At 34.0% G+C, this 17,261-nt stretch overlaps 1 protein-coding gene across 1 annotated transcript in view; it reads right to left on the bottom strand.

Annotated features, from left to right (window-relative positions):
- LOC123655765 overlaps positions 1–9,890 on the bottom strand; it is a 40,159-nt gene extending 30,269 nt beyond the window's left edge. Inside the window, exon 1 of the mRNA XM_045591518.1 lies at positions 9,534–9,890. Within this exon, the coding sequence (XP_045447474.1) occupies positions 9,534–9,890 (357 nt within the window). The remainder of the gene's footprint in view (positions 1–9,533) is intronic.
- Between the last annotated feature and the right edge of the window lie 7,371 nt (positions 9,891–17,261).

Raw genomic sequence — 17,261 nt, 5'->3', positions numbered from 1 at the left:
GCTCTTGCTATAGTAGTCGACCTGATGGTAAGCATTACTGTTGCATGTATTTACATGTAGGTAGTGCAGGCTACCTTCTGCTACCTGAGCTGTCAACACACTGCATACCCAGAAGGTATTCTAGGTAAACATTTTAATATAACTAGTTTAAATAATATTTTATATTTTTTATTACCTATCGATTATAATCCAGTCAGTCAATCTAAAAGATATCTGTTCTTTTACTTAGAAATTCAGACGAGACTCTCGCAGGATGATTGTTTCACGCACGGATTGCCCGATCCAACATAGGTTGATGTGCGTAGAAAAAGTGACTTCTTGTTCTTTTATGTATTTGAAATTGCATTGTATGTTTGAATTAATTTTTGAATGTATTAATAATTTTATTTTTGTTTTGTTTAATTATTTAATTTAATAGTTTGACTTTGCTTATTATTGGCATTACTAAATTAATTATGATTGTTTAATTTGTGATTGTTTTTAATTAAGTTAGAATGTTTTGAAACCTTTTTTTAATGTTTTTATTTACTATTTATGTCTTTAAGCCACTCTTTTTTCAAATTCACATACTTGAGAAAAAAAAAACGCATTTATAGTCTTAGAAGTCATTTAAAAATGAAGTCAATTATAAAATTAGTGGAGTTATTTATGTTCATTGAACATTTGGAGCTCCGTACATCTGATCGAAACATCTGGTACACGCTATATTTATTCTAGACAACGCGTGGGAAAGGCAAGATGTTTACACATACACAGACACGTTTTATTCACATTAGATCTGTTGGATTTGCTATAGTTTTGTAAAATTCTGTCAGAATTGTTCTGGTAACTTCTATAAGCTTGATATTATATTATAAATTGTATTATAATATAATACAGCCAATCAATATTACAGATTCTATTATTTCCTTACACTTATTGTTGTCATCATAAAATTCCTTGTAACTGTTTGTGCTTGTCGCTTTTAATTAAGTTATCTGACAAGGATATGTTAAGTATATACTCGTAATACTATTATATAATTCCAGAAATTAAAAATAATAAAAAAGACCACGCTTACTTTGACCTTGAATAACTTTTAGCACACATGGGATCGATGAGACTTGGCTTTATATATTACCGGTGTACATAAGGTCTCTAGCGAAATAGAGCTCTGTCGGAGTTTTTGTTATTTGATCACTATTTTTATATATAATTTGATCGGACTACTAAACGTTAGGTTAGGTCAGGTTAGTCCGGTAATTGGCCATGCTTGACAGCGAGATATCGTGGCAGGCGGCGGTCTCCTTCTGCAAAGAGGTAATGACGCAGAAGGAGACCGCGGAGCGGGCCAGAGAGGAAGACGCCTCTGTTGGCCCACTCCGGCGCAGACGTACAGGGGCAAGGAGGAGACGGTTTGCCCACCTCCTCCCCCCCTCGTAGCTTTAGACGCATGCAATACATCCAGGAGCTGTGGTAACCTTACTCACTGCAGAAACACAACACCGCTTAAAAGCAGTTAATTGTTGTAGAGGATGCCTCAAATAGATTACGTACGCGCTTCTAATAATTGATTGACGGACAGACTGGAAATTATCTTTACTTATATTGAACTAACTGAGGCCGGCAATGTCTTCTGAGATTTTAATTATAATTATCGGGACTTTAATTATTTATTTATAAAGCAAGCCAAGGAAGGAAGCCAAGGTAATACACTAAAGATATACAAATTTGTCATTATAAACGTGTTTCAAAGTATATTACAATTACGGGCTAACTTAACATGTATATATCATATATTATATTAATAGGCTAAGGTTAGGATGTTTGCCTCCCTTTTAGAAAAAAAAAACCCACAATTACTTCACATAAATTATACATATATCATTTTATAGATAATAGCTTGTTCTACCGGCATCCACAACTAAAAAATTTATTTTGTTTTTGTAAATTAATTAATTATTAAAAAACATTTAACATAAAACATTTTAAAACAACGTCAATAAGATAACGGACGGTATTTTTTTAATTTATTTAGTGTGAATTATTCGCACGGGTATTGCTAGTATTTTATTATTGTTGTTCCAAAAAAAACCATGGAAATAACAACATATATAAATCAAAATATTACACTCTGACTTAGGTGGGAATCGAACCCACAACTCGCGGAGCAGAAAGCACGGCCGTTACAAACTGTGCCAACGGTTAGTCAAACTTTTAATGTCTTCGGAAATTAAAATCTAATAATGAAATCAATTACATATTATTTTTATTTTAAACTAGCTGTGCCCGCGACTTCGTCCGCGTGGAATTTAACAAAATTGATATTGTTCAGTTCGCAGAGTTAATAAATAAATTTCTATAATATAAGTAGCCTAATTTACTCCTTATTACGTCACTACTTAGCCGGTCAAACAGACAGACAGACAAAAAAAAATGTCATTTGGTATATGTACTGTGTATACATCCATATGCATTTATAAAAAGTGCTTATTTTAATATTACAAACAGACACTCCAATCTTGTTTATTTGTATAGATGTCAGTGATATTATATTTGTAACAACAAACAGTAGAATAAAGTTGTTGTAAAGTGATCCTATTTATAATTTGATTCGTGATAAAATATCACCGCATTATTTCATTAATATTCAACCAGTACCCATTGAATGCAGACACACGCGCAGACGTACAATTTGTAACATCAATTCATCGCAATCACCTTATAAATTAATAAATAATTGTATATTCTGTCGAAAAACAACTTGTACATATCTAACAACTAGACTTCGTTCACCATTACATTCTGACTTTCATAACTATTAACAAGTTAGCTGTGTGGCTACGGCATGGAAGAATATAGCCCCTCTCTTCCCGTGGGTGTCGTAAGAAGCGACTAAGGGATAATATAGTTCCACTACCACCTTGGAACTTAAAAAGCCGATCGATGGCGGGATAACCATCCAACTGCTGACTTTGAAAGACACAGGCCGAAGACGGGCAGCAGCGTCTTCGGTGCGACAAAGCCAGCCCTGCGGTCACCAACCCGCCTGCCCAGCGTGGCCCACTATAGGCAACACACATGAGTTCACGCCGTTTTTTACGCGAGCTTGTGGAGGCCATGTCCAGCAGTGGACTGCAATAGGCGGAAATGATGATGATGAACAAGTTACTAAATTTCGGGGTAAACATCCAATAGCCTAGTATAATCGTTCAAGCATGGACTTATAATTGTTTGCTTGCAAACGAAAAAAAAACCTACATCAATGACATCGACGAGTATAAGACGTAGGTAAACGAGAAATAGACAAGTAAATACTCAATATTAGAGGTAACTCACGAAGTACTTGTCTGATCTCAATCAAATTTAAATGGGACCACATGACAGGAATCTACTTTTCGATTAAAATAAGAATCATCAAAATCAGTCCACCGAATAAAAAGTTATGAGGTAACACAAATAATATAAAAAAATACATTTCTCCTTTTTAGAGTCGGTTAAAAATTATATAACTCGCATTCAAAATTATTTGGAAGCTTTCTATATTAGAATATTTAGTAGTATTATTTTGCTGTGATCTTCTGTGAGCTTGAGTTACTTTTCCGTTCTGGTTGCTCCGAAATCGTCGCAAGATATATCTGCAATGTGTTGTGTATACGTTTAAGTATTTATAGTTATTTAATTTTTCTTAGGAATATATACGCGTACAAACATTTTGGCGATTTATTATATTATATACATGTACAGATAGAGACGAATATGTCCAGACACATTTTCCAGTATGAAAACGTTAGCAATCGTGTTGTTTAAAACTATTTTAAGATCTAGCGTAACTAAAATATTTAGGCTAGATTCATACGACGTTCTGATTATTCGTTTGAGTGAAATGGGTTTCTATTACACTAGTGGCCATCTGATCGACCTTTATTTTGTACAAAAAATTGTGAAGTGTAGGAAAATGAGAATATTGAAGTAATACTTCTTTACGCGCGCTTGACTTGGGGAGTAAGCTGTGAACGCGTGACGAGAGCGTTACTAAAGTGTTATTGAGCGAGGCGAACGGAAGTTGAGAGGGAGCTTCACACTCAACAGCCCCAGTCGTATTTTCTGCTGTGAACGCGTGACGAGAGCGTTACTAAAGTGTTATTGAGCGAGGCGAACGGAAGTTGAGAGGGAGCTTCACACTCAACAGCCCCAGTCGTATTTTCTGCTGTGAACGCGTGACGAGAGCGTTACTAAAGTGTTATTGAGCGAGGCGAACGGAAGTTGAGAGGGAGCTTCACCCTCAACAGCCCCAGTCGTATTTTTTACTGTGTGGGGAGTCCGAAAACACACACGATACACAAGCACAAACTCCCAGATCACGTCAAACATCTATATGGCCAATACAAATGTCTGTCGTGAGCGGGGATCGACGCGACCGCCAGCTTAACTGCCAGAGCTGTGACTTCTGCGCAAACGCATTGTCGACTTTTCACTACAAGTCATTTGAATGACAACAATACGACTTATATTAGCATTTGCACACGTTTGTTTTGTGTTTTTGTGAAACATAGTCTTAAGAGTTATAGTAAAATATGTGAGTATTAAGAAGAAATGACTTCTCCTGGCATGCTTTTTGCACTCAAATGTAGAAATTAATATTTGTAAAATTTATATAATACTCGTACTAGATGACCTGGCAAACTTTGTGCATTTTTCTGTAATAAAAATATTGCAGTTATTTATCGAAATTAAGTATAGCATATATTTTGGACATAGTTACATATCTTTGCAAACATTAATTAAAATCGTTCCAGTAGTTTCGGATATTAGCCCGGACAAACATAGTAACACGAGATTTTTACATATATAGATTAGTTATTGATAAAACAAACATTTTTAATTATTATTAACTTTTACATGAATGGTGTCGTTTGCAGGTGCCCTTATTATTTATTCGAAGTCACTTTGGCACCACATTGCACGAAAATTACTCACGGCATAAATGTCAACTCGGTGCAGTTCGCGAACGCGTTAAACATGTAATTATTATTATTTGTAGTAATATTGGGTTGATTTTCGTTATTGCTACTCGTAAAGAGAAACGATGGTGTTATATTCCTAGACCAGCGTAATGAAGATATGACGACCGTTGCAAAAAAAATTAATATGACGTGAATTGTAGGAAAAAAAGTCGATCACAGTTATGTAATCAACTAGCCACATACATTCATCCATTTACATTTTTTTTGTTCAAAATTCGGAGCAACCCAACTGGGTAAGCACGACAATCTTAAAAAAGGTCACAGCTAAATAGCTCACCATTCAAATAGTGCTATATTTTAGTCGTGAGTAATGGAGCCAAAGCTTTTGGGGATAGAGTCGGCAACACGCACGTGCAATGTTTCTGGTTTTGCTGGCGTCCATAACCGACGGTATCTGCTTGGCATCAGGCGGACACTTCGCCTTTTTTTTAATAAAATAAGAATCCTAACTTTTGCTTCAGGTATCTGGGATAAAAACCAAAACAATCGACTTTATTTTTGTCTTCTCCAAAGCACACTAAGTGGGAGTCACAATAGCATTCACCCAACAACTAATATTAATTCAAACTCGTTATCTTTAGCGTTAAGACGACTTCTTGCAGCACTGCACCAGAACAGTGGTCGTGTAAATAAAATAAATATCTTTTAACATATACACACGGTCGTCTGTTCTTAAAGTAGGCAAACGAATGCATGTGTTGTAGGTATAAAGCAAAAAGAAATACTTTTCACATTATCTTTGTCAAAAATTACTACATACTAAGTGCTTGTTAGTTTTTAATTGTATATTTATTTTATAAGATGCCACGGTTTCAATTTCGGGTACACATCTCTGTGTCCACATCCAAGAGTCATTGAAAGAATATCAATATTATTAATTCAACTGCAACTGCACATTATTTTATGTAACCTGGAATAGAGTAATTTTTTTTTGTTTTAATTAATGATGAATATATATCTACTAGCTTACTCGGCAAACGTTGTCTTGCCGCTAAACGCTATTTAAAAATAGGGGTTGGTGGTAGAAGTTTGAAAATTAAGGATTGTATATATTTTTCAACGCCAAATCATAATAAAATAAAAAATAAATAATTTATCTAAAAATTAAAAAAAAAGTTAGGGTTGGACCACCCTTAACATTTAGGGGGATGAAAAATAGATGTTGTTCGATTCTCAGACCTACCCAATATGTACACAAAATTTCATGAGAATCGGTCAAGCCGTTTCGGAGGAGTTTAACTACAAACACCGCGACACGAGAATTTTATATATTAGATTTAAAAAATAAACGCGAGTGCTTTAGACAACCCACATGACTGAAGTAAGACGTCTTTAGTCCCAACTTAACTCTCTCAACTACCGTTCGCCTCAACCGATCCCACTTTTCTTAACGCTCTTGTCACGCATTCATCAGCTTACTCCACAAGTCAAGCGTGCGTAAAATTTTGTAGATATAATTATAATTTCACGGTTCATTTCGGTCACCAACCCGCCTGCCCAGCGTGGTGACTATGGGCAAAACACATGAGTTCACGTTATTTTTGGCGTAAACTTGTGGAGGCCTATGTCCAGCAGTGGACTTTATAGGCTGTAATGATGAATTATAATTTCGTCTATGAAATACTCATACCTAAATGTATGATGGTGAAATGGCTTACAGCAACTTACTGTTGCTGCAAGGTTCGTAGGTATGTCTTTTATGGACTGCTGGATGTGGGGTGTGCGTAGAAATATTTCTTATGAGCAAGGATCAAACTTGCGACCACCAGCACAATGGTCACTCCAGATTTCAAAGCTACACCAGCTCGTCATTTATATGTATATTATAGACAATAGAATAGAATAGATTCGGAATATCTGATTTCGGGTCGTTTTTTTACAAAAACTTAACTTTAAGCTGACTTTAAATCTTTAACGTTTCTTAAATTTGGGTAATTTAAAAATAATGACCAAACATCACGGCGGTCTCATCAAAGTGGATTTTGAAACCAGTTTAGATCATTTTGTTAGACTTCTCCTGAATCAATTAGACTTAATGTGTTTATGACATGAAAGCATAAACCTTATGTATATATATATATATATATATATATATATATATATATATATATATATATCATTATATATAGACATGTTATGGCACTCAGATCTCTTTTTGTTTTCCTAAAAACGTTATTAGGATTACCAATAGAAAAAGTGGCTTATAGTGGAAGTTGGGCACAGCAGGAAATTTTAAATGGAGCAGCCCGAATAAGACCCCGTAGACCTTACAGAAGACCACAGCTGAATAATACTGTTTTCAATCAGTATTGTGTTCCTGTTGGTGAGTAAGGTGCTCAGAGCTCTTGGAGGGGATAGGGTCGGACACGCGCTTGCGATGCATCTGGTGTTGCAGATGTCTATAAACTACGGTAATCGCTTACCATCAGGTGAGCCGTACGCTTCTTTGCCGATCTACTGGTACAACAAATTAAAAAAAAATCTGATCTCGAAATTTGAAAGGTTTTTGAAATAAATCAAAATTGTTTTAAGTACTTTTTGGACAAAAAACGGCACTTATTTATTAGTTATTTAGGGTCCATTTTATCAGTTGTTGGTAAAGTTAGATAGAGGTTTGTGCCACATTTTTTTTTCATCATCAAACTCTACTTCACCTGATAAATGGTTATATTCGCACCTTATGAAACCTAAAGTTATATTTTATTAATTGAAGTAAAACGTACTAAGGGTTCTTTTACGTCTTGCTTATAAAACTTATCAGTAACTTATGCAGTGTTAGATACATTTAATCAGTCTATGGTGAAGAAGTCCCTAAAATATATGACTCGAAGATTAATAAAGAATTGAATTGTATTGAGTTGTATTAATTACTCTCACAATACAATTACAATTCAGCCTGTAACATCCCACTGCTGGGCATAGGCCTTTTTCTCCATGTAGGAGAAGGGTCATAACGCTGCTCCACTGCGCGTTGACGGATACTCACACAATGTTATTTATAAATTAGACACTCTAACTGTCACGCACCAATTAAAATAAAATAAAAATTAATGACTTAATAGTGGTTAATTATTTCATATACCAAAAATTATTTTTAATTATAAAATTAGTGTCACGTTTAATTGTAATCAATCAATTATATATTGTAAATTGTGAGCGTCAACTTTAATAATTTATTATATATTATATATATATGTTATAAACCGGCTAAACTGTACAAAATTGTAAATATTGGTATGCGACGACGACCTCATTAATTTCATGTATGCAAATGTGTGATGTTCCTATGGAGTGGCGTAGTCCTTATGGACTAAAACTCCTTAAATAAATAAATAAAAAAAAATATGTATGTTATATATTTTTTTTTGATTTATATAGATAAAATAATAGATAGATAAATAGTTATAGATAAACGAGTAACACTCAAAAGCTTATTATTATTTATTCCACATCACTTTAATATTATTTATTCCACGCGATGTACCTATATATTAATAATATTTCTTATCTCCAATGCCATTATTTTTGTTTAAATAAACCGTCTATTTATATACTGAAGATTGTAACATATCTTTATTGTGTTATTAGAAATGATAAATTTAGATAATTAAAATTAGTTAATCCTTTTTATACTTCATTGTTATTTTTAAATTTGCGATGTTTGGGCAACAATTAACATAAAAAAAAACTTTAAGTCAAATTAAAATTTATCGTTCGAGTTTCAAAACTTATACTTATTAATACTTTTAAAAGTGACTGTACCCAAACTGTATTAACGGAGTGATATTCGTTATTTTTTTACTCCATAAGTTTGTCTGTTTATAAATACTCATATATATATATATATATACACCTTTAGATACTCATAAATTTCACGTAATATGTATTACTGTAAATAAATTTAGAACAAAATATACACAATATGTATTTTAAAGAATGATTGGTATTTATTGTAAGTTTTAGAAGCAAGGCGCAAGTTATTACTTCCGCCAATCTTTGGCATTCCAAGAATGATTTGAAAAATTTACCAGCGATCCTACAAAAAGATATATTCTCAGGCTTTGATATGACTTATTAGTAATTAAATACAAAATATGAGTGATGAGAAATAAGTGGAAGACGGTAAGTGATATATAATTTGATGACTCGTTTTTTTATCTTTGTATTTTTTAGAAGTTCTAAAGTACACTAGCCGACTTGTACTTAACTGTAACAGAATTTTCTGAGAAGATATAGGCTACAAATTACATTTTAAATATCGTACACAAATTTTATAATAAAAACATTACAATCACCGCCGTTTTAAGTAAAATCAAGAGTAAGCGCAGGGCAGACATAGCAGTAATTGTTAGTTATTCGTATACAAATGATAAACCTAATTATATATTTTTAGGAAGGGTTGTACAATCAAATATTAAATGTATTTCGAGCATAAACCAGCCACTTGTCAGTCAGTTTTTGTGTTCAAAAATCGATGAAAGATCTAGAAACATACCAAGCTATGAATGACAAAAATAATCTACTCACATCATCATTCCAATCACCATCATTGTACTCGTAGGTCAGTCGTTCACTCTTATCGTCTTCCTTCATTTTCTGCATCTCCTGAACGACCCCTCGAAGCTGGTCATCACTCATCGAACCCCACAATTGCATTGCAGACAACAATTCCTCATCGTCATCGCTTAACTCCGCCGGCGTAAGCGAATTCAACCTATCCAATTTCGCGTATAACTTCTCGTTGAACTTTTTTGACGGCGCGACGGTAATTTTTTCTAATTTTTCATATAAACGGTCTAGTCTATCCGCTAGGGATGGTGTGTCAGATACATACGCGGGTTTTATTTCGCTCGCGGCGAGCACGAGGACTATAAGACACAACATGTCTGGAGCGCGTTGGAGCGTCAACTGGCCACATGGCGCGAAACGCGACCGTCGGGTGTTTGTCGCTGTACTGGTTTATCGACAGGTTAGTTATAGTTTTCGATTTTCGTTAACGGTTTAAGTTTTGTCAGTGTCTGGATATGGATTTTGTTGTAAAATTTATATGGGATTGTACTTTGTATTACGGTTACGGAATCGTTCATTGTCACGATACGGTTGGACTTCAATAGATAGAATAGATAGAATATTATTATGTTTTATTGCACAACACTTTAACTGAGCTAGGGCACAGCAGGAATTTCCTGCTCAAAATCTGGAGCAGCCCGACTGGGGTAGTTCGTCGACCTTACAGAACACCACAGCTCAATAATACTGTTTTCAAGCAGTATTGTGTTCCTGTTGGTGACTAAGGTGACCAGAGCTCCTGGGGGGATTGGGGATTGGATCGGCAACGCGCTTGCGATGCCTCTGGTGTTGCAGGCGTCTATAAGCTACGGTAATCTCTTACCATCAGGTGAGCCGTACGCTTGTTTGCCGACCTAGTTATATATAAAAAAAAGATTTACATAAAAACATTATAACTTGGGGTGGCCTATGTCCAGCAGTGGACTGCAATAGGCTGGACTGACTGACTGACTGACACACACACACACACACACGCGCGCGGTTTTTTTATTCTAGAAACATACAAGTATACATCGTACATTCTTAAATTACGAATTGGTACAAAGCTAGGTGATGCTGTATTTTTTTTTTATCTGACCTATTAAATTTTTTTGCCTAAGGATAAATTAATTCATTAGTATTTTTTGTTCTTAAATTAGATAATGTTCATATTCACAAAGAGAGGACGCCTAATCATCATCACCGATTTTGCTGAAATCACGTCAAGCAGAGCTTGGCTGTAAATGAAAGGACCTGAAGTGGGAACTAGATGACCAAGAGCTTGGAAAATATGTACCTTTTGTCTATAATTTAAGATACCTACAAATACAAATTCAAATGTACTTAAATAAAAAGGATTATATTTCACTGTGCACATTTTCAAGCATTGTTAGGATCCTTGTACAAATACATTTTTCAGAGGCTAACGACTTGATGACTTCAGAATAATAAAATTTATAAGTCAGAAACGCCATATTTATATCATTTTTATTATAAAACAAAAACAAACACGAAACAATTGTTTTGGATTTTTTGGTACTGAATTCAAAACGAACATTATTTTACATTATCAGTTTTTTTAGTATAATTATCAAAAATAAATAAAATGTCTTCTATATCTTTTTATGTGCCATTAAATATTGTTTTATTTAGTCTTTATTTCATTTAGCTAGGTCAGGTACTTTTGAAGATATTAAAGATTTTATAAGCGACCCTTTTTCTTTACGGTCCAGTATATTATAAAGTCAAGAGAAAAAATACATAAAACTGAATAGTTAAATATAGTAATATAGAAATCTTGATTTTATGTTGTTAAGTTTCAATTTTTCAACCATAATAATCTCATATAATAGTCTCATCGCAAGGAATAAACTAGAAAGACTTAATTGAAATTTATCAAGCAGTTTCTCTGACATATGGACAAACTTTTCGAACTTATCAATCATTTAATCAAACATTTGCTATTTTTTTATTTGTTACTAATAAATTAGCGGTAGTGTACATACTAGGCGCGTGTACCCGAACCGGCTGCCGATACGTGCTTACACGAGATATAAATAAGATCCTGCGGCCGGCTGACCATTCATACCGCGTCTGAGCTCGGTTTGGGAGCGATGGACTCACGATAATTTACCCCTATTCAACCTATTCAAACTTTCGTTTTCATTTTTTTTTATTTAATTTTGATTTATATCGTTCTTGATGCGTTTTGATACTTTTTATTAAAGTTAGTATTCTTTGTATAGTTTCGAATCGAAGTCTATTGTTTTTTGTTACCTATGTTATGTTAATAACTTTTAATAGAAACTTACAAATTTATTTATTTTTTGTTATATTAATAAAAAGATCGAAAATCAATGGACAAAAATATAAAATGTAATTGTGAATATCTATCTACCATTTGAGACATAGCATCTATAATGCAATTGTGAATAGTGACATAGCGCGATATTTTATAGGCTTTGCTTTTACTAATACGGACATTAGCGCCTAAATAAAAGCGTTGATATTGATCGTAAAAGCTTAAAACTATAATAGCCTAAGCTTCTACGTCTACTACTACATACACTAAAACTATTAAAATTATATATTATACAGAAATTATACATTTTTATATTAGTTAACTGACTAAAAAAATGGATGACGATTCTTTTGTTATTTTAAATTTATAAATTTGATCGAGATGCAGTAATTTTTGAGTTTTTCGTAATAATGCGTATTTGATTAATTATCTTTTCGACTGTCAACCGTACATTACATGTCAATGTAATTGCTGTCGCCTTTTTTCGTTTGCGAACAAACACAATTATCGTACTTCTGTTCAATTTGTTCGTATATTTTTGTATTATTTATATATGTGGTCATTTTATAGCCACTTTTTTTAATAATATCTTATAACTGCACCCAAACCCAGATTGTTCAGTGGAATACTATGATCTGAGCTTAAAGCTCGTGGTTTTATAACACTCGTGTTCAGCGGTGCGCTAACACTATTGAACCTTCAAATGCTAAAGTTCAAAAATTCGCCTCTGTGTGCTTAACTCAAAGCTGTGGTTGTTAAGCGTTTTAGTTACCTTTTAACCTTGATGATATATTTACTTTTTGTAGTAGACGAACTAGAAAATCAGCGTGGTTTTATGTTTTTTTTTAATTATATTTTATGTATAGTAATTGTTTTTTAAAAAATAAACTCCGATAAATACCAATTTGCCGTGTTAAAAAATAAAGTCAATATTTTTTAAAGAAAGAAAGAAAGAATAACATTAACTTGGGGCATTATATTGTTTCTCAAGGAGAAAACTCGAAAAAATAACAAAGAATGTTCACTCGCTCGCTCGCTTCAGCCTGTAACATCTCATTGCTGGGCATAGGCCTCTTTCCCATACAGGAGAACGATGAGATCTTAATCCACCACGCTGCTCCAATGCGAGTTATTTATAAGAACATATTATGTACTTGTAATTATATTAACAGGTATTTGTTTATTGTTTATAAGAGCGTATTGAGGCAAAACATTGTAAATTACTTGAAGGAATGCTTTTTATCGCATAAACGAGGTATGCCCTACAATTCGCAAGAAACGCATTACGCGGGGTGGCCACGGTGTTGAGAGAATCGATATTTTTAATTTGTTTTGCTTTTAATGGAAATATTTTTATGTTCCCATTATGGGTAATTTATTTTGGATTCGTGAGTTTCTTATTCACTTGTATATTCATATTACAGATGCTAAATTTTTAATTATTATTTCAAATGAAGCAAATATAAACAAGACTTTCATTGGGTGTAATTTTGATATCTGTTGAGAGTTAAATATTTTTGACTATAGATTTCATTTTAATCCGAAGTAACCTTTATGTATAACAAATTGGTAAAATACGGGGTAAGTCAGCAAGTCTACGAGATACCGATGAATTTATGATAATCTAGGGTAAGGTACTTAAACTTCAACTTAAGAGTTTCGATGACCAGCTGTGGCTTGTCTAAAGACAATATGTCAACTTTATGATAATAATTTATTACCATAATAATCATTTTGTTTATTTTTTTAACAGAGTAAATTCAAAGCTTTCTTTACCGTAAAAAAAAAAAAAATATATATATTTATATATATATATATATATCATCATCATTATCATCAGTTCAGCTTGAACAACAACAAACAAGTGTACGGCTCACCTGATGGTAAGCGATTACCGTAGCTTATAGACCACATCACCAGTTTCTCCCAGGACTTCACACTCAACGGCCCCCAGTAGGATTTTCTCCTGTGTCGAGGGTCCGGAAACACACACAATACACAAGTACAACGCCCAGACCACGACAAATATCTATATGGCCGATACAAATGTCTGTCGTGAGCGGGAATCAAACCCGCGACCGCCAGCGCAACAGCCAGTGCTATGCTACCTGCTGCACGAACGCGTCATCACACTGCTTGAAAACAGTGTTATTTAACTGTGATCTTCTGTAAGGTCGAGGTACTTCCCCAGTTGGGCTGCTCCAGATTTTGAGCTGGATATTTCCTGCTGTGGGGTAGGCCTCAGTTATATTCTTAAAACCTCGACAATGTGAGGTTCAGAGGGATTAATTTTAGAACAGATGTACGTGTCATGTGTATAGATATTTACCAATATCTCCACGACGTGATGTTTTAATTTAAACATGTCACAAGGACACGCAGACAAAGGTCTGATATATGACACTGCTATTGGAAACGAATATACAGTTAAGTATATTTTAAGTAAGTCAATGAGCGTACCAAGAATAAACAAAAAAGTTTGACTACTTACATACTTAATATTATTTATATTTACATACATACATATGTCATAAAGGTGGCTGCATACATACATGCGCTATATACATGTACGCATACATACATGCATGCATACAAACAAGTCAATAAGGATGGAATTACAAATTTGTTATCTCTTAAAAAACAATTACTTAAAAGTTTGGCTGAAGATTAGAATGATACACATTAGTCAATTTTACGAAGAAAACATTACAGCCCAACGTTTTATAATATTAACTAGCTGTGCCCGCGACTTCATCCGCGTGGAATTTAATAAAAAAGTTATTTTTCAGTTCGCAGAGTTATAAAATAAATAAATTTCAAAAAGTAAAGTAGCCTAAGTTACTCCTTACATCAGCTATCTGCCAGTGAAAGCCCGTCAAAATCGTTCCAGCCATTTCAGGGATTAGCCGGAACAAACAGACAGACAGACACAAAAATTGTAAAAAATGTTACTTTGGTGTATGTACCGTGTAAACATCCATGTGCATTTAGTAAAAAGCGGTTATTTTAATATTACAAACAGACACTCTAATTTTATTTATTTGTATAGAATAAATATAGTTAAAAACATACGTAACAAAGAATACCTTATTCTTTGTAACATATTTTTATCCTTTATAATTTTGCTTCAAACAAAGAGTTTGGCTAGTCCGTTGGAGCGGTTTGTAGAGGCCCTGCTTTCTGCTCCGCGGTTTGCGGGTTCGAACCCAGCCTGAGTCTGCATGTAATATTTGTATTTATATATGTATTATTTCCATGTGTTTATATCAAAAACAAATTAGCCCTAAAATTCGGCTGTTACCTTACACATTAAGTTGCTTACCATAGGAACTAACGACCATGATTCACTTTTGAAAGCATTTTGAGACTCACTTCTGCTTTTATTTTTATTAATAATCCTTAAAAAAACTAACAATATACTTGTATCCAATAAAAAACCAGTTTCGTAATGAACCTTTATGCCTTTTAGCGTAAGTGTAATTAAGAGTGTACGCTACCTCAAATTGCTTATTTTCCACTCGGCAGGATGTCCATATCTTGCAAACTACTGAATATTTAAGTTTGAAATTAATGTATGATAAAGTTCAGGATATAAACTATCTTTCATATGTTTCGAAAACACGATTCCATAAAATTTTCTCGATACAAAAAAATCGCAAAGTTACCTCTATTTTTGTATTAAAACCTTAATATCTCAGTAAATATAGAAGTTATGGACTTGAGATTAAGCATGGTAATTGAAATAAGTATGAAGAACATTTTATATGTTGCGTTTTTAAAAAAATAACTGTTGATAATGTTTGTGGGGAGAAAATACATATAATTCGCGCGATGAACAACCAAGCGCTCTCAATTCTCATGTGTATTTAGTACGGGTGAAATCTGAATTCGAGCTGAGGTAGTGTAGCCCCTTAAGGGTCGTTTATATAACGGAAGAAAAAAAATATATATTTGCGGCTCGAAAGTCAAACAAACGTTATTCGTGTATTTACATTAACATCATTGAATTGACTCATTCCTTTATTACGCGAAATGTTTGAACGATGAATGTCAATTTCTTTGCAAATATCTCGGTCACAACCAAGGTTTTGTAGTATTTTACCACGCTTTAAACAAAGTTATGTGGAACAAAGACCTTATAATCTATAATAATATTATAAAGCTGAAGAATTTGTTTGTTTGAACGCGCTAATCTCAAGAAGTACTGCTTCGATTTGAAAAATTCTTTTAGTGTTAGATAGCCCATTCATCGAGGAAGGCTAAAGGCTATATATTATAACGCTAAGATCAATAGGAACGGAGCACTAATAAAGAATGTGTCAAAATCGGGGTGTTTTTCCTTTTGAGAGCTTCCCCAGCTAGCCCAAACTGTTCCACGCGGACGAAGTCGCAGGCAGAAGCTAGTATCTATATAAATATTAATATCCAAAATGAACGTACGCGCATAACTTGTGAACAACTACACCAAATTGAATGATTTTTTTTTAATGTCACTAGGTCGGCAAACAAGCGTACGGCTCACCTAATGGTAAGAGATTACCGTAGCTTATAGACGCCTGTAACACCAGATGCATCGCAAGCGCGTTGCCGACCAAATTCCCAATCCCTCCCAGGAGCTCTGGTCACCTTACTCACCAACAGGAACACAATACTGCTTGAAAACAGTATTATTTAGCTGTGATCTTCTGTAAGGTCGAGGTACTACCCCAGTCGGGCTGCTCCATACTTTGAGCAGGAAATTCCTGCTGTGCCCTACCTCATAATATTTATTTGGGTTGGGTAAATGGACATATTTACTGGAAAAAAATAGCAGTAATAAATTTGGCAAATCAACTAGCCCCCAATATGTGTAAGGATAAATTAAACCAAAATTAAGGTTAACTAACCAGGTCGGGTTGCGAACACCTTTTCTAATATTAAGGTTAAGGATAAGAGCTTTGTGTACCTCGTTGCATCACTCTGGATTGTTTGACATAAATATCAGAGTACTTTTTAACCGACTTCCAAAAAAGGAGGAGGTTCTCAATTCGACTGTATTTTTTTTTATGTATGTTACTTCAGAACTTTTGACTAGGTGAAGCGATTTCGACAAATTTTCTTCTGATCGAAAGGTGGTATGTGTCATTTGGTCCCATTTAAATTTATTTGAGATCTAACAACTACTTTTCGAGTTATATCTAATAATGCGTTTTTACTTGACGCTTTATTCGTCGACCTACGTTGTATTATACCGCATAACTTTCTATTGGATGTACTGATTTTGATAATTCTTTTTTTGTTGGAAAGGGAATATCCCTAGTTTGGTATCATGATAAGAAAACTAGGATCTGATGATAGAATCCCAGAGAAATCGAGGGAAAGTCTCAAAAATCCGCAATAAATTTTAACTGGGTGTACCGATTTTG

This window comes from Melitaea cinxia, chromosome 8 (assembly GCF_905220565.1).
Source record: "Melitaea cinxia chromosome 8, ilMelCinx1.1, whole genome shotgun sequence".
In the NCBI taxonomy this organism is placed as follows: Eukaryota; Metazoa; Arthropoda; class Insecta; order Lepidoptera; family Nymphalidae; genus Melitaea; species Melitaea cinxia.
Note: the sequence above shows the minus strand (reverse complement) of the source record. Positions and strands in the feature narration are given on the sequence as shown.